Here is a 25498-nt window from a genome sequence, read left to right on the forward strand (position 1 = left end):
GTTACAGATTTCAGTGGAGACTTGTCAGGGTCCTGCATCCAAGGAAACGCTGCAACTTTGCACACACTTACAGTAACCCCGTCTGCTCTGCTGGAGCAATTAGAAGTGGACCCTTAAATGCATACAGCCAGATCTGTCACAGAGAGAGCTTTCAAAGACAGAAATTCCCAGGTTCAGTGATAAGTGCGTTCTCATCTGTTATTCGACTCAATGAAAACTAGGAATCTGATTTCTTTTTGCGCTCCTGAGAAATCTAATTGAGTTTGTGTATGATTTCCACCCTTTGCTAAGTAACTTGCTGCTTTCTCAAAATAGATTAACAAAATACTTTAATCATCCTGTCATTAAAGCTAGAAAAGCCAACTGCACTGTTTAAGAAGTAAATATAGAGATACAGGAACCAGTTGTCTGCTTGTCTTCTGTAACCAAGTCCCCTGGCAGCGCACCTTTGCACTCACATTTCTCCACCGCACACGTGAATTTTTGTTTCTGTTTTGAATGGCGAGGACATGTCCTTCCTTGCTCCCCAAGTTTCACTTTGGATTTAGACCAACGGTGTGCACTAACAAGAAACCTGCTTTTACACCTGGACTTCTTATGAAAATCGTGTGCTGCAAACAGCAGAATTTTGATGCAACACTATATGCTTGGGCAACCCCCAAAGCTTTAAGTGAATTAGAAGAAAAACCCTTTCCTTTGTATCTGTTGTTACATAGAGATCTGTAATCATGAAGTCTATTTAAAAAAATTCTGACATCGCAAGCACTGTTCAGATGAAATTATACAAAAGAAATTAATTAACTGATCTTTGTATTTCTTTATAATCTTGCCAAATAAGTCTATCAACATGTATAACTAGGGTGGAATCAAAGGGTATTTGTTTACTCTTAGAAAATGGAGATCAACTCAAGCAGCAAGCAAAAAAAATGTTCAAGTGACTCAGTAGCCTTCAGCAAGCTCTCAGCCCAGCACCCAATACGCCTTGCTTGGCAACAGCACATGGGAACAGCAGCTGCCCACTTAAGTTTACTTAGTTTATTACTTATGATCCCATTTTTGACAGTATTAAAAAAAGTAGCTTCATAAAAGCAGATAAAGCCATGCCCTCTGGTTCAAGAGCACAGTTCTAGTTCTTTTGGGAGAAGTTTATCATCGTCTAGTGGTGACTACAGATGCGTCCTTGTGTTTAACCTTGCTTTCCAGATGTATAGGAAAGTTAGAAAGGGATTTTTTTCTCATCTTTATTAAAAAGAAATATGCTACTTTGCATACAGAGTGTTACATGCCTTTCCCCCCCTGCCAAGGGAACACTGCCACCATGCTGGTCTTGAACGTGACATCTTGGTGTTAGACGAGGAATTCATTGGTCAAATGCTACTTATTGCTGCACTAATGCAAATCCATTAAACATATCAGTGTGAAGTTGGGTCCCCTCACTGCACACTGCTGACCTACTCTCTAGAGACATGGTAAAGGTAAAATAATTTACACTGGAAAAACCACAGCTGTAGAGGTACTTGCTAGTTTAAACAGCTTTGGGAAGCAGAAAGACTTCTTTAAAGGGGCAGGAAAAGCCATAGGAGCAGTATTCAGTGAGCTCTAACTCCTGCAGCTGAGCTTGTTTTCAGGAAATAAGGCTTCAATCCAGCAAAGCCTGGGCACAAGTGGAACTACTTATATATTTAGCATTAGCTACTTGCTTAAGCACTTTGTGGGCTCAGCCTCAAATGTTTAAAATGAAAACTGTTTGGACAAGTTTCCAGAAAGTAGCTTAAGCAGAAGATGAAGAAGTTGTTGATGTGTGTCCACGTATAAATCTACGTACATGAGTTTTTGCGTTTGCTATTTTTACCCAAGCGTTCCTGGTGCCCTGTCCCAAAATTCGTTTTGCTTTATCTAGTTTGCAAGGCCTGGCCATGCTGGGCAGTTGTCCTGCTGCCAAGCTTCCGTTAAAACACCTCTTGAGCCAGTCCTCTCCACAAATCCCATGTATTGCAGCTTGGGACTTACTCACTGGGCTGCAAACTTTTAGAAAAACAGAAAATGGACTCCAGCCTGAAGCTGGTCCATTTCTTGGCCTCAAGCTTTGACCACAGCCCCCTTTTTCTGCGTCTGTCACATTTACCAATCTTTTGGCCACATGCAAGAGCAAAGATGGAAACAATTCCATAAAGACAATAATTTATAAGCCTTAGCATTTACTTTACTCATCTTAAAAACAGCAGTTATAGAATATTACGTAGAAATGTTTCAGGTTACCAGCTGCTTTTGACACAGTAGTCAGAAACTAGTAAGATAAGGACATTTTTGTCAGTAGACTGTAGAGCCCCTCGCCTGCTCTCCCTGGCCAGGCTGCCTTTCAGGGCTTCTCTAGGAAAGTGTCAGCTGTCCTTTGGCATATTTGATTTGTGGCTGACAAGGCCAGCTCTGTCCTTAGCAAAAGGATCACAAAAACCATTAACATAGCTTTGACTTAGCAGCAGTACTCAGTAGCTTGGAACAGGATAATTCTGGATATCACCCCTGCATTTCACAACAGCACCCAGACATCCTTTGGAGACAACAGGGAAAAAATATTAAATTTCCCACTGCCACCCCCTCCTTGTGTTTTTTGTAAATAATTGATTTAGTTCTACAGAAAAACCACCTAATCATCTTTTACCAAAAATCAAATTATTTTAAAAGCCCAGGATGAAGAAAGCATGAACAGTAATCAACAATTTTGCAACAAAGTTATCAGGTACAGTAGTGCTGAGATGCAGCAATAAGCAAAATGTCTCTAAAGATCTGAACTATTTGTTTCTCTCAGCTACAGTGTATCTGGAACTCTGTCAACATTTCATACAAGGCATTTTTATTTTAAGTTAATAACCTTCCAGTGGGAATTTAGTGTTCCTATGGGCTGAGTTTTATGGTTCCTTTTATAGGATCGCTTCAAATTATAGGTTGGTGAACTTAAAGAAACCCCTCTAAAGAATGCAGGAAAAGTTAATGCTAAGCGGATTTAGGGTAAAATAATTATATGTAGGACTATTTTATGTAACTTTTACACGCAGATATAAGATGAAGTTAGCTGTGCTGAGCTGCTCTTGTCAGAAGCAGCTTTGCCAATTAAGTCCAGGCCCTTGGTGGATCGACGCGTACAGACGTACCTAGGAATCACCCTTACCCGCCAGACAGCAGCTCTCCTCCTTGTTATCCTTACTACGTCTGCTGAAGATGAAAAGTTACTGCAGGCTCTCTTATCAGTCCATTCTGTTATTAAGGGCAAAGCATCAATCCCAAACTGGCGGGTCTTATTGGAAGGCACGGCCCGCAGAACAAGCAGCCATTCACAGTAGCCTTCTTCAAAGCCACCGAGGTCCACCTCCGCAGTATTCGCTCCACGGGAGGGAAGCAAAGGAGCCAGAATCGATCAAAAACGCCAAAGAACCAGGAAGCTTTCCGGGTGTCCAACATCGCAGGTACAGTGCGGGCTGCCGGGGTCCATGTTTCTGGGCGTGGGATAATGTGGGAATGGTTTCTCCCACATTCAGTCTGTTTGTTGTCTCTTTGGTCTACCACTAGTGTTCAGTTGCTGGTTTGAAACTACTTGGGATTAGGGATTATTCAAAAGAAGTTGGAAAAATAGCGTTTCTTCGAAACAACGCTAAACTGAGGGATTTCTTAATCCAATTTAAAAAAAAAAAAAAAGGCACCTAACCAGAATATCTTCTTTTCTCCCACATAAAATAAACTCTCATTTTGAAATGCAAGATAATTACATTAAAGCAATGAATGATCAAAATGACAATATATTTCAGTGGATCTGAATCAAAATGCTGTAGATTTTCAGAGTTTGTGATTTTAAGTCTAGCCCCCCAAAAGTAGTCCCAAAAATATTACACAGAAGAGGAAAACCCGTTCGTTGCTCAGGATAACCACAACTATTTTGGGGGGAGCTGTGCTTCCTAATATGGAAGAAAACTCCATCAGGCATTTGAAATAGAAACGTGGCTTTCTTATGAGACACCTCAGAATAACGGGGCCCTTGGTGACCTTCCCAGCAGGAACCACAGCACAGGGCCATCTCTGCTGAGGGCAGGGGCAAATTCCACCTCTATTTCTGCCAGCACTTCACTGAATGGAAGGCAAGCTTGCAAGAGGTGGAAGGAAAATGACAACGTAGGGCACAATATCATCTTATGCGACTCACCTTTGCCTTGGATCGCTTGGGGTTACCTGCAAGGTTATGGGAGAACTCTCTCCCATCAGTCTTGTTGCAGCTTCCCTATATTTAATCAGGTCATTCCTGTCCTAGAACTAGTGATGTTTTTCTGCAGCCCTGGTGATAGGTGTGGCTTCTCTGACCTGCCCACGTGTATGTATTTCTGTACCTCTCACCCAAAAATCCAAGTCTCTTAAAAAGGTTTTCCATAGCTTATGTTTCTGAGCTCTGGGTTTTGCAGTTTCACAAGCATAGACGGTCTGCAGTTTTAAGTGTGCATTTTTATCATCTATTTGCTATATCAATTCAATTTTTAAAGGATGGGTAGTGGACAAAAGAATTTCTTACTTCTGCGAGTAGGTTAGAAAAGTCCATGTAACCAGCGTCCTGATTCCAGCTTGGGGACCCTGTATTGAGTTAGCTTCCAACAGCAAGTGTTGAAAAAATATTTTTCTGGTACTTCTACTTGGGTCTCCAGCTCAGGCTGTATGTCCAGGATGGACACAACTTTAAAACTGCACTGCTAGTCATGGTTGTTCAGATCCACAATTCAGGTCCATGCTTTATTCTTTGGCTTCAGCATTGTCACCTGTTGCAAGAAGTCTGTAATCTGGATCCAGCCTCACTGGACAGAACAACAGATTCCACATTATCTTAATGTCGTGTGTTGCTTTTGTAGGCCTGAAGTTGCAGCTATCACCAGTAATGCAGGTGATTCAAAGACAGGAATTTAGCAAACAGGTAAAGGGTGCCTTTCCCTGTCACTCGTTTCATAGGTTCTCCTTTTATATAGTAGGCAATAATCAGAGAAATCTGCTTTTTGCTAATATGAGGTCAGAGGAAGTCCAGGGAAAAAAGAAAAAAAAAAACCCAAACTATTTTCTCAGGCCTTTTTTGGCTTTGCACAAAGTGCCAGAGGGGCATTTCATACGTATTGAACCCAGCCATTATTTTATGACTAAAACTGAAAACGTTTTAAAAAAAAAAAAAAAAAAAGAAAGCCTTAAGTGCAACAGACGAGCGGTGATGCCTCACTCCCTGTTGGGGCATTGCTGCGGGTGCCGGGGCATGCAGCGAGCGCAGGGGCAGCCCAGCCTTATGGCCACCCATCCTCCCCATGCAGAGAACAGCAGCAGCGACCAGCGACAAGCCTGCAAGAAGCACGAGCTCTACGTCAGCTTCAGGGACCTAGGGTGGCAGGTAAGGCTGCGCGTGACCGGGGTGTGAGCTGGGGTGCCTTTGCAGATCGCTTATCGAGCTGCAATAGTGAGATCAAGCCAATAACTGGATATTTTTTTTTATCCCCGAGGGGAAAAAAAAATTGTATATTGCCTTTAGCATGCTTAAGAAGTGCTTCTGCAAAGTTAGGGTATATAAATATTTAGTGTGAGACTGTCTAGAAACTCAAAACACTTAGGTCCTTTTGAGAAACTGTGGCCCTGAATTTCCTCTGGCAGTGCTGAACGCACATACGGCTCTCTCCATTTTCATCTATAAATTCTTTTAGATCTGGTTAAAGACATTTTCATTTCTGAAAGCTTGTACCTGCATTTCAGTGATGGGTGAAGTGATCCTTGTGGACAGCCAGGAGGACACTGCTGAATGGATAAACAACTAAACCCTGAAGTTCACCTACTCTATGGGCACATTTGCAAAGTGGGATACATCCCTCCAGGAAAAGCAGCTGCTTTAGAGGTGTACAAGATAGCATTAGAAAGGCCAGCGTACCAGATTTTATTTTGCAGGCCACTGTAATTGCATGCGAATGTATGAATTGATAGTTTTATGTGTTCTTTTACTCTTTGTTTCACCGCACAATATTTCTGTCTTTCTCCACAATCTAACGTACTCAATTTAATCAAGGACTGGATCATTGCTCCGGAGGGCTACGCTGCGTATTACTGTGAAGGAGAATGTGCTTTCCCGTTGAATTCGTACATGAATGCTACAAATCATGCCATTGTACAGACACTGGTAGGTGCACTGTAGCTCCTACTACAGTATTATATCTGATAGGTGCTACTCAGAAATAAGTTTGTACACAAAAAAAAAATCTCTAAGCTAACAAGAGAAGGAAGGTCTGCATTAGCTCATTAAGATGCCTGCAGCATCTGGCTCAACATGTCTAGCCAAGTGGCCTGAATTAATAGTTGGCTAGGAATTACCCTGTCTTTGCTGCGAGCATTGACATGCTCTCTCTAGTTTAAAAGGGCCCAACGATAGGCATCTCAATGGTGGTATAGTCCCACTGCATGGGAAGGAAAGAGCAGGACGCGAGACCCACTACCAGCACCTCTTGGAAAAACTCTGTGAGGATCCACTGTACGCTGCCGCCAAAAGCGGATTTGGAGGCAGACTGAGAAAGGGGTCAGCGAATCCCAAAATTACACAGCCCAGCTGCTCTGTGGGTGTATTTGTTTTATGAAATTGTGCAAAGATGTCCAGATGGGAGCCCCGAGCTGGCGTGTCCTCACGACACGGCGCCCGTGCTCAGGGGGACCGTTGGCTGGGGGCCACCCAGCCCCAGCTGTGTCACCAAAACCAACGCACCGCAGCTCTTGGCACGGGCCAGAAGACGCGTTGGTTCCGAGTAACCCGGCCAGGCAGGACCCCCAGCTGACCTGCCTGGATGCCCACCCCTACCCAATTCGGGTCCAGCTTAACAGCCCAGGCCCCCTGCACACATCTGCAGGGCACGAGGAGGCTCGCTGCACCTTTTCATCTACGTCCCGTGCACATCTAAGGACAACATTGCAAAAAGCGTTAAGGAAGCTAGAAGCATCTACATTCCCGAGGGAAGAAATAATCTGCGTGTTTTTCTCCTGGTAGATTGCTTTTTATTTGCTTTTTCCCCCCCCTCTCCTCGGAGGTCCCACAGCAGGGAGCCCAGGGGACGCGGAGCCCTTGGCCCCAGCTGGGTCTCAGTGCTGCCAGCCGCAGGGACAGGGGCCCCCCGCCCAGGGCTGATGGGATTTCTCACAAAACCTCGCCCGCACGTCCCACAGAGTTTATCGTAACTGGTACACTTCTGCAGAATGCTGACTGCTCTGACAAATGGGAATTTTCTAATGAAAACCTGCCTCACTGAAAGATTTCCAACTAGATCTGACTTGGGTGCTTGCGTCAGCCTCTGTACAGGCAGGGGACATCTCAAAACGTTTGTACACAAAGCCAGGTGTTCGAAACATGTCAGAGTGAGTGTATGGGACAGACAGAAGAAGGTTGCCTGGGAAAGAAAAATATGGGGGAGGAGAGGGGAAAAGTAAATCTTAACACACCTCTACTTTCATTCCCCAGGTTCACTTTATAAACCCAGAGACTGTGCCGAAACCCTGCTGCGCTCCTACACAACTCAATGCCATCTCAGTGCTCTATTTTGATGACAGCTCCAATGTTATCTTAAAAAAATACAGGAACATGGTGGTACGAGCATGTGGCTGTCATTAGATTTGTAGGAAAGAAAAAAAAAAAAGTTATTTGTAAAGAGTGGTTTTGTATGGCTATATGGGGGAAGGGAAAAGGTTAGCACTCCAGCAATGGGTTTAAAAAAATCCCAAACAGTTTTTAGGACCGGGCTTCTGAAAGTTCAGACAATGGAACAGTTTCTGGATCTAAGTGGTATTTGAACACATTTTGTTTTAGTTTATTACAGACAATGAGCTTGTAAACTGAAACAAGCCAGAGAAACCATTTAAAACCAAATCTGCCTACAAAATTGGCTCCTACAATACATACTTTTGCAAATGAGTCTTTCTGAAGATTGCAAACTCAGTGTTGATTGTGAGTTAAAAAATAATAATCTATCCAAGGTGAGAATGTGCTGTGACTAATAAGCATGTGTAGTTCCTGTAACACAGTTTGCAATAAAATAAGTGAACAAAATATACCTGGAGTGAACAGGTATTTTGTTAGAGAATTATTACTTCCATCCCTCTGTTTGCTTCAATTTCATAAGCAAAACCAAAGATTAATTACCTGCAACTTCTAGTTTTAAACTATAGTAGCAAAACCTATATCTGGATCGATGCAAATTCAAAGGACAGATCAGTCTAAGAAAAAAAAAAAATTCTAATTGGCAAGCAAAAGAACTGAAGAAAATAATTCCAAAGAGCAAGACTTTTTGGGTATACTTTTTTCTGTCAACAGGGAAGGAAACTTCCTCTAGCAACCAGAAAGAATTTGAATTTGCTATGAACTTGAAACAGGAAAGCAGCAAAATGTTAAGAAACAGGGATTAAACCTAACGTTTAGCTGGGGTATCCTAAGCAGTTACAGAGTTGTGAAAGCCAGCTAAAGATCCTGCTTCTGTTTGGAAAATGTCCATTGACTTCACTGACAGAACAAGTTCCAATGCTTTTTTGACAACATGGAGGCTCAAGTGCAGAAGGTGCTGTAAGCTGGGACATACACCCAGCACCACACAGACCCAGCTAGAAACAAGCTAGGAAACGTTACTGCCCAGGGTCAGTGTTTACGATAAAACCCCTGCTCTACTATTGGCTTCACCTTTAAAAAAAAAAAAAAAAAAAAAAAAATCCTTCTCAAGAGCCACACCAACAAACTGGAACCAGGAGCAAGAAAACGTCCCCTCAAGGCTTTTCTTTTTCCTTTTTTTAAAGTCACAGGTTACACAAACATCACACTTATGTAATTAAAACTCAATTAAAGTTGTTGTGAAGAAGAATACAAAGTAGCACTAACCAATCACAAACCAATTCAACACTTTGGCATACGCTGTGGTTACAAAAGTAGGATTGGCATAAATTTCACCAGGGAGATAAAAAAGAAAATTCTGTCCAATAAAACACCAGGTCCACAGCACATCCAGCTCTAAATCTCCAAACTTCAAAAACCTAAACCTCCAACAGATGGGTCCAGAACATAATAAATCCATGGAGATGGTTCCCTCTGCTCAGTGAGTGGACAGGGCGATGCAGCCGCAGTGGGAACTTGGCTCCGTATCTTGCCTTAGAGGAGAGTTAGAGAAAGAAGATAAATGAACGCAACCGCCCGATTCTGGAAATCACTCACTGCTCTTCTTCCTTTAAGTCACAGATCAAATCCAGACCAGATGCCTCACTTTAAAAAGAATAAGCAAAGGAAGAAAAAAAATTACTGTCTATGAAATAAATTGGAAGCTTGTTTCTGATGGTCTAATACTAATCTCATTTAAGTCAATTGGTGTTTTCCCAGCAGTTTTCTAAGTAGCAGGATTAGGCTCATGGGAAAGTGGAATTCTCTCCACGACATCGGTAGGTTTTGGACCGGGGCCTCGGTGAGCGGTTGCCACATTGCCAGATGTGACCAGCTTCCAGCCCAGGCAACTCAAACTTCTGCAGGACCAGCCTGGCCGCAGCACACGGGCTCTGCAAGTGCAACTCCAGCAAACTTCCTAGCTGCCCCAAGGTGAGACTTGGACCACGCGCAGCCAAACGGCACGACAACACCTGCGGCCCAAAGACCGTCTTCTCCCTGGAGCCTGCAGACGAGACCATCTACGATAAACAGCCCAAACTGCCCTCGGCGCGTCTCTTCTTTAGAGCGAGGTACTGAAATCACACAGATTGGAAGTGTCTTTTGACATTGTATACGTATATACACCAGTGCTTCTGTAAACCTCCTAAAGGAGGTTAAGGTGCTGCCTAGAAAGTTAAAAGCTAATCGTGCCTAAACTTCCACTATTTAGTAGTCAAGGATTAGTTTTTCTTGCGGGTGTTTCAGTGTTGGTGGTCACTGCGTTGGTGTATTGCATTTTTAACTCGGACCACGGTATCTTGCTGTATAGGATTCATATATTAAATATTATGTGGGGATTGTTTCTGTTTTGTTTTGGTTTTTTGAAACGTAACAACAGGATTTCTGTTGCTAGGCTCAACATCAGCTTCACTGTTTGTACATTTTTATGTAAATAGTTGTCACAAGCGGAAGAAGAATTATTTATTTCCACCTCGGAATTCCTTTTCAGTCACATCCAGGAAAAATGATTCTCGGTTCCTAAACACATTTGTTTCCTTATTTAAGAAGATATTTATTAACAGTTGGCAAAAATGCATACACGTTTCTGGTTCTTTTCACACAGGAGTTGTCAGAAGCCTTTTGTACAAACTAGTAAAATAAATCATTGCAACTTTGCAAAAGATATCCCAACAAACATTGTGTATCTGCGTGGTTATTCTCCCTATATTCAAAGAACCTTTTTGGCTGGGCGATATTTCATCCTGAGCCTCTGTTTTCACGTAGATCAATCTCTACGTACAGGCAAAACCGGCACATGTCGCTATTTGGTGCGACTCCCTCAGTCCAAATACAACAGAGAGGGAAGAATACAAAAAATATGAATATGTTTTGCAGTCTGCACTGCAAAGATCCATGATTGAATTATAGTGCAGCTGTCAGCAGCTGTTTCAAAGAAGCAGGGGGTAAATTAGTTCTGTTTACTGCTAACATAGTTCAGAGATTTAGTCATCCCAATAAAATTATAGAGGCACAAGAAAGGAAGAAAGAAACTCCAAAGGAACATCAGCCAAGAAGCTGACATTTTCTAATTTAGATTGTTTTAGCATATTTCAGAGATGCTGCTGGCATGAGGTTTCCTACTGTGGATACCACACCGCATTGCTATGGAGGCAGCTGAAAAAAATAACGGTCTAAATCCCTGTATTAACTAAACATTATATCTTCGGGGCACACCAGCAATTTTTGGATCTTGTTTACTTTGAACTGTGAGCAGAGTTGTGCCAGTTTATGTAGATGTATTTGCTGATCCAGAGGCTTAAATCATCAGCAATTCGGAGTTAAACTACCATCTTTCACAAGCGATTACAAATTCATAAGTATATTCGCTTCACGCACCGATCCGAAGTCCAGCAAAGCATCGGTGGAAAGACCTTTATTGACCTAAACTGATGCCTACTATGCTTTCGTATGCCTAGACTAATTTTAGAAGGAGGATCCTCTGGTATTTCTCAGTAAGGTCCCAATTCTCTGCATTTAGACCCAGTGTAAGTCAGAGGTGCTTCCAGCAAGGGGAAGGGAAGAAACACATAAAAAAAGAAAAACGATCCTGCTTTACAGTGCCAGTCTTGCAGCCAACAGAAGCTTTACCACTAACTTCAACACGTCCAGCCTTATATCATGAAATATCGGTTGGTTTCCAGCTCTGCCACAAACACACTCGACTTGCTGGATATGCTTCGGAGCAGCTTTCCCAGCCTGGGAGCCAAAACTCCATTCCCGAGCCGGTTGCAGCCTCCCCTCAGTCCGCAGCGCTACTGTGGCTTTGTCTCCTCATCTACTGTTCTGGAAGAGGCATTCTTGACATGAATACGTATGCTGCCATAAACTGGCAGGGCCATAAAACTCTAGTGAACCAGCTTCAAAACAGCTAGATTTATCTGAGTAATGACATTTTAAAGCACATTTAAAACATTTTATAGATCAGTTATTTTAACTTCCTTTCAGGCCAAACTTTGAGGATGTTATGTTTGCTTAATTGAGCTGGTTTAGATCTGTTCCAGTACTGACAATAGGATCCTTTTGTCCCTGCGCAGGAAACTGCCTCCGTTGCTGCCAACGTTCATATAATAAAAGATAATGATTTAAGTAAGCCTTAGTGTAATTTTAAGATTTCTGATTTTTATGGAAGTGTCAGCTGTAAAGCCTAAAACCAGAGAGGGAGAGCAGAGCTCGCACAAGCGCAGCTCAGTGGCATTGCCAAGGATCGCGGGATTTCCTCTGCTGCTCTATTCAATCCTTTCAGCTCTGTCTGCAATGGGAACAGACACTTTCTGGATAAGTAAAACCAAAAAGACTCATCTTTTGAGTTCAGAATTTGCATCCTCTGTATGTTTCCATCCAAATACCCTGCTTGCTGACTTCCATTGCTGCCACAAACACATTATTCTCTCTATTCAGCCGTTCCTTTGGAGAGAAACTCTGCCCAATTAAGCTAAAAGGAGCCTGTTTGAAGTTTTTATTTATCAGGTAATGATTGACAAGACCTTGAGGCAAAAAATAGGAGCACTTTATACTACAGTCATTCATTACCCAAGTACAAAAGCAACACAAATGGGTTATTATGGCCACTTTGGGTTACTCTGTTTTAAATAAAAATATCTATTCCCTTTTTCTGCTTAATGCAGTAGAATTTGTATTCCTAAACCAGCAGCTAAGAAAGATCAGAAGTTTTGGATAACACATGTTTAATGCACTGATTTGTTTCCTAGCATGCACGCTGGTTTTCCTAGCGTCTGTTTGCTGACCAGGCAGTAGGAGCAGACTTTTTAATTTTAATGTTTTGAGAGTTATTTTGATATTGTGAGGTTTGCCACTTTGGGACGAATCCGCTGTTTTCTCCAATTAATAGAATCCTGATGTTTGAAATAATTCCATAAATGAAGACAGCACAATCTTTAGACAGCTTCACTTTTTTTCCCCCCATCAGAGAAAAGTACTGGGGAAACTAGGGGAGAAAAGGGGGCTACAGCCTCAGTCCCACAAACCCTTAGAGAGGTTGCTCTGCACTTGACTAATTTCTGCAGGCATGGTTAAGCATTTAACCATTTGCAGAATAAAGCTCTACATGGGGCTGCTTGAATTAACCTCACCCTCAAAAGAATTGGCTTGCTTGTCTGCAATAAAACCCAATCCCAGGCCAGTCAGCAGTAATTTGGGGAATGGAGCATTTGTGTCTGGAATTGGGAGGGGGCGAGTGGCTGTATTCACTGCAATGTCCATGGGCTTGCCTGTAATTAAAACCATGCACTTACCCTTTCTGAATGGGAAGCTGAAGTGACTCCTGAGTTAGCAGCTCTGTGCTGCTGATAACTTTGGCCTAATGGTCTTATTTTAAGCGGCTCTTAAGAAAAAGGGGGGATGCCAGGATCTCAGCAGATCTGTTGTGCTTTAGCGTGTCAGCACCTGTAGCTCAAGCCCAGGACTTAAGGTTTATGCTAAATTTCCAAAGCGGCACATACAGGTTTGGGATGTCGCTGTGGTTGTGGGGTACAAAAAGCCCCACAGAGGCATTGGGAGCCTTTTGACCTGGCTCCCCACCTTCCCCTCTAATGCATGATCTCTCTGCTAAGGTCTAGAGCAGGCAATGGCCCTGGTAGTGGCCAGACACTAATGGTGACACCAGCAAGGTGACCTTTGGCTTGGCTAATGAAGGCAAACTGTTGCAGGCTGCTGGATTTATTCCTCTGTTATTTGTTGCTGCTGTGTCAGGTGCTTCATATAAAATATGTGGAAGCAGAGACATTCAATGTCTGGATTCAGTTATGAAGGGTCAGAGCTCAAAGATATCATTTCTCAGGTCCCAACAATTTAAGCCATTTTGTTCAGCGTTTATAACAAGCTGTAGACAAGAGCAGAGAGGTCGATGGTTCTACATCTGTCTGCCTTGGACAGAAGTACTAGTCAGCCTCTTTTAAAAAAAAAAAAGTTATTTGGGCAATTGCTTAATGAGAACAAATTCCTCATTTTAGCTTCTATCTTTGACTATATACTCGGTGTACAGGAAAGGAGTACAAACCAACACACTCAGCTGATCCCAAACTGACCTATGAAGAGTTTTGCTTCTGATTTGTTTATTCATTTCTTGGTGATCTACTGCCACTACTGACCTATATTTGGCTTCTGAAGCTAGAATCCAGCTCTTAAATCCACCGAGTTGAGTTGTTCTTACTTAACAGGGAATGACCTGGCTGGACAGCAGTTGTAGGACTTGGTTAATTACTCCAAGGATGTATTTCATGAAACCTCAGGGCTAAATTTTGGAGTAAGACAGCAAGTAGAGATAGGGCCAGACATTTGCGAGAAGAAAGTGTGCAGGTACTCACTTTGCAACTGTACAACCAGGTGTCGAAATCCATCTTGCAGGGTTCCCCTGGAAACCCAGCCAGTGGTTTGGGGGAGAAGGAACAAACTCGCAGAGGTTTGGCCACCATTGACTTGGAGCAACTTTAATCAAGAGATCTTTTTCCTAACAGCAAGGCACACTTTTTTTTTTTTCCTTTTTTTAAATTAGAGAAATGCACAAGTGATTCTAAGTTCAGCCCATCAGTTGTTTTAGTTTCACATGACTACCGAGGAATCAACTGTAAAAGCTGGTGCAGTTATATACACACACACACACACCACGCACAGAACCTGAACTATAAATGCTGGCAGAGAGTCTGGTTTAAGAAGCTGTAGTGAACAGTGTGTCAGAACAGCCCTTGGAACCCCCATTTCCAGAGATTTATATTGCAGGGGGTGGGGAGGGAATAAATCCGATTTTGCTGGAACATTGCCTACAACTTCTCAGCCATAAAGCCTTTATTTATGGCTGTTACACAGCATGAAGGATTCAATTTGTCCTTTGTTATGAATTTCAGTGGCTCATGTAACTGTTTATTTCCAGATATTTTAAAAAGTTGGTATTTTTGGTTTGCAGGAAAAAACAAAGCTCTTAATAGTCCATACTAGTGGGGATGTGCTTAGAGCACACTTGATAGAGACAGTACAGTGGGGTCCCAATGTCCTGCAGTTTCTTCCAGTAGGTCCACAGAAAAGAATGAGACAAGGTAGTAAAGGACTTTCATGAGGTTGGTGTGCCTGGGAACAAAGTCTAGGCTCTAGGCTGAGGTAGCCCCCACCCCAACCTCCACCACCTCAGTCGTGATCTTGCAACCATTTCAGTCTTTAGTCAGGAATGGTAGCCAGCTCCCTCCAAGAGCTGCTGGAGGGATTTCTGCTCAGAAGAATAGCTCCAGCTTCACAGGAGTAGGTGGAAAAGCATAACCAATTCAAGGCACAAACTGTATCAGCTCTTCCCAGCTTTGAGTGATTTCCTGCTTCTAGTAGCAGCTGAGAACAAGATGCTCAATAAAAAAAATATCACAACCAAAGAGAGACACGTCTTCAGTGACACATTGCACTTTGCAGCCCGATTCCTCTGCAGTGGCAATGCAGTCGCAGTGACAATCCTATTAATTAGCACTTGCAAAGCACTCTCTCTTCAAAGTGTTCTTATTGGTATTAGTTAAAAAGGAAGAAGATCGTGTTTTGCATTCATTTATTTCATGTTTCTCATCTGTCTCAAGAACAACCCTTGGGAAACCTGTTGTTTGGGCAAGAGGTAACAGCCTCAAGTTAAAAGAGATGGAGACTCCTTCCTGGGAGATGTGGGAGACTGACAGCAAATTAAGCCTGCAGGTCAGATATTATGTTCTCCAGATGGGAGTGACAGTCTTTGAGGAAGCAGATCTGGTTTTCTGCTGCAGCACCTCTCAGAAAATGAAAAGAAAAACATCTCCGCCAACACTGCAGGATACTGGAGTTGCCTTTGCTTCATTTCCAGACCATGTGTCAGACATACTCTGGTGTCTCCTCAGACATGTCCTCCTTCCCTTTATGAAAAGAGGTAGAAGACCAGGGAAGTATCAAGTCCATGATTCACCTGCTTCCTCTTGAAAGATGCTCAGCAAATGGAGAGCTGGAAGAGATCATCTAGGTCAGTCCCTGGCTGATCAATCAAACACTGGATCAATACTCAGTTTGTAAGAGCGTGGCATAGATATTCTGTGGCCCCTTACCACACTGCAAGCAAGACAACATCCCTCTTCTGCAGATACACTGGGACAAATTAAAAACCTTTAGTTAGCAAACTACCAAAGAACTGTGTAAGCTACAGGCTTTCAAGAAGAGACCTGGGACAATGATGTCCCTACAGCAGGAGCACTTACTAGACAAGGACATGAGCATAGCACCCTGCATCTGGTGGCAGAGCGGCCCCCCTTTATTATGAGGGCAACTGTTTTTCAAGTAGGGCTCTGAGGCTGAAGGTAATACTTCCTATTTCTCACTAACAAAGCAAGCATTAGTGAGCTTTGCTGTTCCCACTGCTTCTTGATGGCAGCAGGGTATAGTTCTGTCATTGGTGGGGAATGCCGTAAACTTGACCACAGGCTACCAAGCCTCTAAGGCCTGTAATAAAGCTGTGACAGCATCAAGGATCACACTGTTAGAGAATGAGTCTTGCAATGTTGTTTAGAAGAGAAGGGATTTCAGATGGCATGGAGGTCCACTGGATACAAGCAAGGAAGAAGACATCCAAGACAGGTTGATGGGAAGCCACTGATTGTACTGGTTGGTTGCAGAGAGGACCACCAAACACTGGAGAGGCAGGCACAGACAGTTCCTTTAGCACTTGAAATGAGCTAGCTCCAACCCTTCTGATGTTTATTTTCCAGCACTAATTTCAAGCCATCTTCCTGAACTGCCTGATTTTTTTTCCAGCTCTTAGCCTGCTTTGGCAAGTCCTCACTACTGCTGTGCTTTGGATACCCTTGCAACCATAGATGTATATATGTTTACATATTTCTCATACATGTGTGTATACATACAATTAAGAAAAGGAAGGTAATTTGACTGCTGCCCTAAGACCTGGGGAGTTGAACACCCATCTAGGTTTGGAAGAGGGCTTCAAAACCAACAGTAGCTTCAAGCAAAGCCTAGAAAGTAGCGGGGGGGGGGGGGGGGAGGAATAAGGACATTGTCCTTTTGCCAGACAACAGATTTCTGTGGATCAAATTGAGTATTTCTGCTGATGGGGCTAGCTTCAAGTTACATACTTATGGAAGCACTTCCTTGCATACATGTACAAGTGTCACAAACAGAACCAATTTGGCCCTCACTGGTCTTGCTGCCACCTGGGCATCTGTTAAGACTCCCTGGTTCTAGAGCTAGGTGACAACACTATTTCATTTGATTTAGCTTTAGCTTTCAGATCTCTGGAAAGTGGCAGAAGCAACCTTATACACAGGTTACCACAAAGAAAACTGTTGATACCTGAATCTCTACTTACATACAGATTCCAAATTCAGCTAGATTTCGGGGAGGTTTTATTGCTTTATAGGAACAACATGACTTCCCATACACACTATGGACACAAACACACCCTGGACATGACACGCTGTGTGTTCAACAGCTGTTTCCTGCAATCTTCAACGTGCTACGTGGTCACAGAATATCAGAGAGACTGCATTTACTGCTCCTACTGCTAAAGACTTCAGAAAAACTGTGATTTTGGTTGATTTATTGTTGGTATGACAGCAGTGACCTCAAGGGCTTGTTCTAGGCTTAGGATCCCCCAGTTTTGTCAGCCTCTAGTTGAAAAATATACAGATTAATTGGACAGAGGTATGGCAAACCATTCCACCTCTGTTCCTTGCCTCTGAAGGGAGGGTAAGAATAAGCAACTTGCCAGAGGTCACACACACATTTGCAGAAGAGCTTACATTTAATCAACATCTGCCCCTCCCACCCTTCTCTACATATGAGAACCTTCTGGGAAAAATAACAGTTACTCAATCAATACACAAAAATATTGAGCTACAGCTCTTCCCTCTTCAGCCAAATTAAGAAGAGACCTTTTCTGTGCAGTGACGACTGATAAACACCGTGCCCTATACTTTAGGTCTTCATTGCTGGTGCCTACCTTAATTGCAGCTTCCCGTTTGCTTTGGCCTCTTCTCAAAGCAAGCAGCACATATAATTGCACACTGAGGGAGATGTCTGCCTCTGATCTGTCTGACCAGTTTCTCCCAGAAGTAATTTAGGAGCGTCTCTGTTGGTGGTAGACTTAACCAGTGTCGCGGTTTAACCCCAGCCAGCAACTAAGCACCATGCAGCCGCTTGCTCACTCCTCCCCGCTCCCAGTGGGATGGGGAGGAGAATTGGGGAAAAAAAAAAAACAAACCCCTAAAACTCATGGGTTGACATAAGAACAGTTTAATAACCAAAATAAAATCCCAGCCGAAACCAGGACAACCAGCAAACAAGAGCAGCTTTGGGATTCGGCCATCTTCCCAAAACCGAAGGATTTTCCTGGTTCAATAGGCTGTTGTCACATTTAGCTGCCAAAACCGTTTATTGTGCTTTGAGTTGTTGGCCAAAATGAAGCTCAACTGAGGCCACCTCATCTTTGAGAGGAAACCGCCATATCCCACCTCAACTGTTAACTTGCGGGGAGCAGACACAAACAACCCAGAGCTGGGTCAGGCATCACCACCATGTTCCTCTGGGGACAGGACAACCCACCCCACACACCCAGGGCTGCACACCTTGGTGCCAACACCATGGGTTTCTCACTGTCCCCTGGCCTCTTTCATCTCTATCCAGTCTGCTTAGCTCAGGGGAAAAGTCCAGCACATTCACAATCGCTCAACAATTCAAGGAGGAAAGGCTGCTGGCACACAACCAAACCCCCAAAGCTGCCTGGCAACGTAACCAACCAGTGCCCACCGCAGCCTGCCAAGCTCGCCCCTCTGCCCCCTTCATTTTCTTCCCCCATTGATCGCATTAGCATGAACAGCAACATCAGAAAGTTTGTGGCAATGGGACCGGAATTTCTCAGTTGAGTTTATTTTAACACATCTAGAATACTAGATATTCACCAAGCTATATATAGAGATAGGCCTACATCTCTAAAAAAGAAAAAAAAAAAAAGCCCTATACTTCTGAAAGCCACAAGGCCACAAAGATAGATTATCTGAATTACTGTCATTACCAAAATTGCTAGCTAAAGAAGAAACTTCTAAGCACCATGCATCGCTCTAGCAGTTTGACTACAGGAACCACTGTAATTACAAAGTATTTTAAATCACGCCAGTACAAACAAGATCTGGAAATGGAAAATACCGTGCTAGTCACTGCATCTGGAAATTAATGGTTGGCATGGAAATGCATGGAACTGGTTACTCATGCTGAGCAGTGGGCACGGTGAAGTCATGTCCACCACCACTCCTGACTACCTTTGACTACAGGCAAAGGTTATTTCCACAGTCTCACCCACACTTCTGGCAGCCTCCAAATCCAAGCCCTGCTCCTCACAGGGAGAGCTGGCATCGCTGCCAGGGGAATCTCAGCTCACAACATCCTCAAGTGCCAAGAAAGGTGTGACATACAAAGGCCAAGGGGTGACACAAGCCACATCATCCCTGCTCCAGACATTAAGTAGGTGCCCTTTGCTCTGTTAGACAGCTTGCCTGGAGATGTAGTGGATTCCTGGTAAGGACCAATGCTTGGACTCAACAGAGATCATCCATACGGAATATTTTTCATCCCCTGCAAAAGCTTTGAGGAGAATGTGGAGCTTTTTTCCTACTGAAAATACATACATCCAACAGGTTTTTGTGATCACTGCAGGAAGCCCAAAATCAACGTTGCCAAACACACCCATCTCAAGTGAATGCTGTCATTCTCTCTTGCAAGACCAAAGCAACATTTAAGTCAAGTAATGCACCAAGAGGCATTTTAGTGAATCTATTTGGAATAACAGATTTTAAGAACTTCTTACTAAAAACTTTAAGGGAAGACTTTATAACCAAGTAATTTCCATTAAAAAGATTTTTTTGGTTTTTTCCCCTTTACAGCAACTTCCAGATTCAGCATACATGCCCCAGGTTTAACAGGCAAGAATAGCATTTCTCCCCAGTTTCCGTAAGAAGAAACAGTTGTGGGCATACAGCAGAGAGAGGCAAAGCAGAAGTTCATCCATTTACATCACACCTAGCACGCTAGAGCCACGATACACAAGCGGACAGCTTTCTTCCCGGACACCGCTGTCCCATTTACAGGTGTGCACACCCGCAGGACTATCTCGCCTTTACGGGCTGCGCTCCCTCATTGCGCAACGTCCTGAGGACTAAACTCCAAACACGATCAGCCTGGAGAGTGACTGTCCTTATCTATTGCAGAGCAGCTGTTGTGGACTTCTGTCTACAAGATCAAAGGAAAGCTTATTCCAATAAGCCTGCATTACTCAGAAAGCTGGAATCAGCTCACTCTGGGATAAAGCTCACCACGTCCCGCCCAGGGTTGGGGCGCAGACCAGCAGTATCACTCCAGCCAGTACTGCAGGCTGAACTCTGCTGTCCCAAGGACAAGAGCAAACCAGCTTTCAAAGGCAGAACATCACTTCCTTCTCTTGTTTCTGCACCCCTTGTTCCAAGCAACACTTTTGGTCCCCTACGTGGATAAAGCAACACCCGCTCCTCCTTAGAGGACAAGCTCATACTACAGAAGCAAAATTCAGAAGTTCAGGATTCTCTTGTCTGCAGGGTGGGAAGAGGTTGCAGGAACCTTCCCCCTACTCTGTGTTGTACTCAACCCCGGCAGTAAGTAGAGCAGAGAGTGTAGCAGCAGAACAAGGCACAAAGCACACAGCCAGCAGACAGATTTTGCTAGCCACAGCAAGAGAGGCAACTGCCTGTCTTGCCTGTGTACATAACCAGCCCCAAACCCAGTCATGACCAAGAAGGTGAAGCCAGAGCAAATTAAGCACTTGAATAATAATTATAATAACATTACTCTAAAAACACTGCACAGAAACTCCTCTCACGGGATTCACATAGCATTTTTAAGTTGCCGTCTGTCCACTGTTCAACCCCAACATCCCAATGCCTCTGCTTCCATACTCATAACCAGGCCAGCTGAAGACCAACAGATAAAAGCTCTTCATTCGCTGTGTCCCACGCAGCGTGGCAGCTCTGCCCGAGAGTGGGCCCCTCCAGACCCTACTTCTGGCCCTCCAGCTATACCCCCACAACAACCACACTACCCTATTTCTCAGTCATTCCAAACTACTATATCATATTATTTAGGACTACAAAAGATAAAGCTTACCTCTCCACTACCAGATGTCACCTTCTTCATTTCCCCCACACAAAGTCTTCTGAAGAGAAGCAGGCAGCAACACCAAGGTAGCACCAGCACTTTGTCCTTCCAGGGAAAGGAGAGTTCACACCTTCCCAAAGTCGCTGAAGCACCAGAGGCCATAAGACTTTTCACCTCCTCAGGACAAACTCTACCCTCTCTAACCAGGCCTCCAGCACCAAGGTCTGGCTCAGCTTCTCAGGGACTGGTTCAAAGTCCTGTAACTCAACCCCTTCTGGGAGCTTCCGATTTTCACCTCATTTGGTGATAATTTACCCATCAGGTTTTCTCAATCACAAGGCATCATTTCCTCTCCCCCAGGTGGTATAGCTTAAGTACAGAGGAGCCTATATCTGCCCTTCTCACAGGCTCCAGCCCCAAAGAGCTCACTAACGAAGCAATCATCCGTTTACTAAGTGCATGCTGGTGGTCACCTTCACCTGATTGCATTGTGTCGCTACATGGCCTTTCACAGACTCCTTTGCCAGCCGCGAGAAGCCACCCACATGCCTGGCCCCACTGTGGAGGGACCTTCTGTCCTGTCACCAGTAAGGAGAGGCAGGAGGGCTGAGCACGCCTCTGAGCGGGGGCTTGGGCTTCTTTCACATGGCTGCTTGGGCAGCTGGGGTGTTTCTAGGGAAATCACCAGTTCCCTGGAAAGCCTGGTGTAAAAAAGGTAGATTTTCCACATCCCATGGCTGGTTTGTAATAAGGATCGCTCCCGAGGTAGTCCTCTCCCAAGGTTGTCTGGAAGGTTGGGGGTCCCACATCTGCAGAGGGGTTGGGAGCCCTGCCCGCGCGTGTGGGCGTGTGTGCACGGTCTCAGATGCCCAAGGCTGCACGCAAGGAGGTTTGGTAGAGGCACAGAAACCTTTTTCCCTTCACGCGTTATTTGAAAAAGCGATTGTAGGCTGCGCTATCTTTCCCCCAGTCCTATATCAGCCTCCCAAGCACTTCCGCATCTTCCTCTAGAGCCATAGCTTGTATGATTAACATCACTTTAATGTGGTCTTTGTTATTTTTGCATCTGGGTTCCACATTTAGGAATTCAGCACTTTGCGATGCAGTGGGGATAGAGTGACAGCGGGCTGAACCGCTTAACTGGTTGTTTACCAATTCCCCTGTTTTCTGTGTATAGATTTTCCTCCAGTGTAAATTGATAGGCAGTGCTCCCTACGCTCTCACAAGGCTGTGTTTTAACAGTGAATTTGTGAGTCTAAGGATTGCGTTAAACCACACAATGTCTTAACGCAGCCCTTACTATATCTTAAACGATTAACACAACAGTATTTCAGAGCCTACTACAGAAAAAGTTCCTATATTGAATTTTGATAATTGCTACACTCACCGCTGTACTTTAAACAAGAGGTAACTCGGTATGATATGGAAGGAATTGGATCTGGAGTCTCGATCTCCGTTTCTCATCGTCCACTGCATAACTTTGGGCAGGAGGCATCACCCATCAGTGCCTCAGTTTCCCTGTCCGTAAAATTTTTATTTTGCAGATGTGGCAGGATTTTTAAAGGAACTGATATGATGAGGGGGGCTGTAAAGCATGCAAAGCCCTGGCACTGCATGCAGGAGGACAGAGTTTATGCCAAGGAGCCTGGTGAGGAGTAATCACACCCAGTGAGCAGACAGGCACGAGGGCAAGCACCAAGTGGCCATAGGTCCTGCCCAGTCCAGCTCTCCCAGACCGGTAACCGGACTGCCCGGGATGGGTCACTTCCAAAGCAATAACAACTGGGAAAACACATAGCAAGTCAGAAACTAGAAAGTGTTTGGCCACCATCCACCTGTCGTCACATAGGCAATGAAATTGTTCTCTCTCTGCTACTTCATTGAATGGAAAATTTACCCTCTCCAGATATTTGTGATGTGTCATAACTCACAGCATGGCGTACAGGCAGATTTGCCAGCTGAGGATTTTATAGTCCCATTAGGGAGAAGAAGGGAGTGAGCTGATCCCATGGCTATGGATAAATAATGAGGAGGTTTTGTTGAGTAAGATTCAGAAATCAAAAAACTGGAAATGGCTGAGTGTCTTAATTGAAATAGATTTCAAAGTTTCCTTTTTATCAAGAGTTTTCTTTTACTCCACTGAAAAACACCTCTGAAATGAAAAAAAATTCTATGAAAAAAGGTGTTGCATAAATAAAGTACAGATGTCAGACATGGGGAAGGATTATTTTAGCTTTAAACCATCAAAATTTGAAGGAAAGCTGTGTGAAGAATTTTTAAAAACATAGTCATTTTTATCAGAATTTTGTGTTAGAAAGTAGTTGCCATTCTTCAGTCTGTTCTCCATAAAAAGGCAAATTTGAGCTTCCCCAGACCTGCAGTTTCCAGAAACCGGGTTTAAGCAGGCATTAGACAGCTCCTACAAGCCAATGGCAAGGTGGCTGTTTGCAGGAGGGAGCGTTGAGAGATGGCAGGAGCTGGATCCGTTGATGGGAAAGGCTAACACAGCAGCTATTTTAAACTTGCGTGAGTTTAAAAACAAAGCGTGTGTTCCGCTGACTTTGGGAGTGGAAGAAGATTTTTGGCTCACTCCCTAACTGTTTAAGGGATTCATTCAGTCACAGAAAACAGGGGGTCTGCACGGGTCAGCGAGTTAGGAAATAGGGGTATCCCTGCCGGCTGCGGGCAGCGAGGCCGGCTGCAAGCGCACCTGAAGCAGCACACAGAAAAGGCAGAGGATTCGGCAGAATTAAGAACAAAGAGGGCTAAAGAGACTGTCGAGTGGTGCTGGCGAGATCTGAGGAGCCAGTGGGACTTCTCTGTCACTCCTTTTCGTGTTTGCACGACAGCGATCTGGGACAGACCTAAATCATCCGCACGGTTTGCCACCGCCTCGACATGCTCCTGAGTTCACATTTCTCAAAGAAAGTTGACGCTACTTTGAAAGCTTGTCTTGTTTTCTCTAATTCAATCCGGAAAACATTCATATTAATACCAACAGATACCGCCCACACGCAAATCAGAAAAATTAAAGGGCATTGCAAAAGTGACTGTTTCCAGTGGTCAGATTAGCTGCAGACGGAAGCAATTCGAGATGCATTAAAACTAACAGGCTGTAATTGTCCAGAGGCATTGTCTCGCAGTGCAACACTTCTCTTTGGCTCTTCAGAGAGATTTCTTGGAATTTTTTCAATTGCTCTTCTGCTTGAAATATATGCTACATTTCAGATCTTTCCTTTCCATGTCACAAGAGAATGAGCTAAAAGTTCATCAACAGCCTATGGCAACATCTCAGCAGAGAAAGTTGAAGTCATTTCTTAATGCCATTTCTTATTAGCTATCATTATTGTGTAAATGTTGCGAGTACAAGAGCGCAGGAGGTCTGCTGTTAATCATTATGAACCTTGGTTTCTCCCTGCCTAGCAGTTAAACCTTCAGAATCGTTTCATTTCTTTAAAATATACAGAAAAGTGGCTTCTCCCAGACCCTTGGGTGTTCTAGTGAATAATACTGTGAACTTAGTTCTCAACCAGCTTGCTTTAGTTAGTTAGTTAGTTAGATCTTCTATTTAAAGATAAGTTCCATCCCACCCTTCTGCAATCTGGTTATGATTACTGGTTACTGCCACCCGCAGACTGATAAACTTATAACAGCTGCATTGCAGGAAATCACCTCCAATTCAACCCTGATGTTGTATGGATGTCTTTAGTTAGCTTAAATAGGCTTTTAACATTCATTTTTTTGTGTGCAAAACACCTATCATTAATTTTGACTCGAGAGATCAAACAGTTAACAATGTGTTGATCCTAGCTTACTTTCAAGTGATGTATTGTATCATTTCTGAGAGTTATGAGGGGTTGATATTTTCTTTTACTAATGCATCAAAGTCGATAAGTGAATGGGGCAAACCCGCGTCCTGGGAAAGGAAGCTATTAACAGCTCCGCTCGGAAGGTTCTGAGGGCCACATTGCGTCATAGCCCTTGAGTTTATTGAATGTTAACTCTTTTTTTTTCCTTAACCAAAGGAAATGAGTTTCTATAATCCTCTGCTTTGAGCTGCATCCTCAGTGGGGTAATGAAAAATGACCTACGCCATTTGATAGCACACTACTTTGCACACAATAGATCTTCACAAGAGCAAGCACAATGCAACTCCGGCTTTTTCTTTTTCTTCTTGTTGAAACGCACAATGAATTTATTTATTGCTGATCTAAAAGGCACTAGAACAGAACAGGCACAGCAGGAGAATAGCCCGAGTTTAACTTGGCATAGAAAGAAAGCAGTCCCAGAGAAAATGACCAATGTTCAGACCTGGGAGAGCAGAACATTTTTATAAGGAGGATCTTGAAACGGTGGTTTCACGCACACGCAGAGAGCAAGGCAAATTGGTTCCAAGAACAAGGCATCTGCTTCCTTGAAAACTTTTTTTTTGGCAGAATTTGTATGTGAGTTGGGCATGTTGAGTGATTTATGGGGCCATTAAACATACACTAAATCAATCTCTATTAGAAAAAAAAAAGCGCCATGTGCTTAAAAAAGGCCCTCGAGCTAGATTTCTGAACCCAAGGTCTGATGTTGCAAGGCAGAATGGTCATTGGTAATTTGGAGATGTAACATGAACTCAGTCAGTCA

At 43.7% G+C, this 25498-nt stretch overlaps 1 protein-coding gene across 1 annotated transcript in view; it reads left to right on the forward strand.

The window, feature by feature from the left end:
* The window catches only part of BMP7 (bone morphogenetic protein 7), a 48608-nt gene extending 38250 nt beyond the window's left edge, over positions 1–10358 (forward strand). Inside the window, exons 4-7 of the mRNA XM_030008266.2 lie at positions 3267–3464; positions 5331–5407; positions 6071–6181; positions 7505–10358. Coding sequence (XP_029864126.1) covers positions 3267–3464; positions 5331–5407; positions 6071–6181; positions 7505–7654 — 536 coding nt within the window. The 3' untranslated portion in view covers positions 7655–10358. The remainder of the gene's footprint in view (positions 1–3266; positions 3465–5330; positions 5408–6070; positions 6182–7504) is intronic.
* The last annotated feature ends 15140 nt before the right edge of the window (positions 10359–25498 follow it).

The sequence above is a fragment of the Aquila chrysaetos genome, chromosome 3 (assembly GCF_900496995.4).
Source record: "Aquila chrysaetos chrysaetos chromosome 3, bAquChr1.4, whole genome shotgun sequence".
Classification (NCBI taxonomy): domain Eukaryota; kingdom Metazoa; phylum Chordata; class Aves; order Accipitriformes; family Accipitridae; genus Aquila; species Aquila chrysaetos.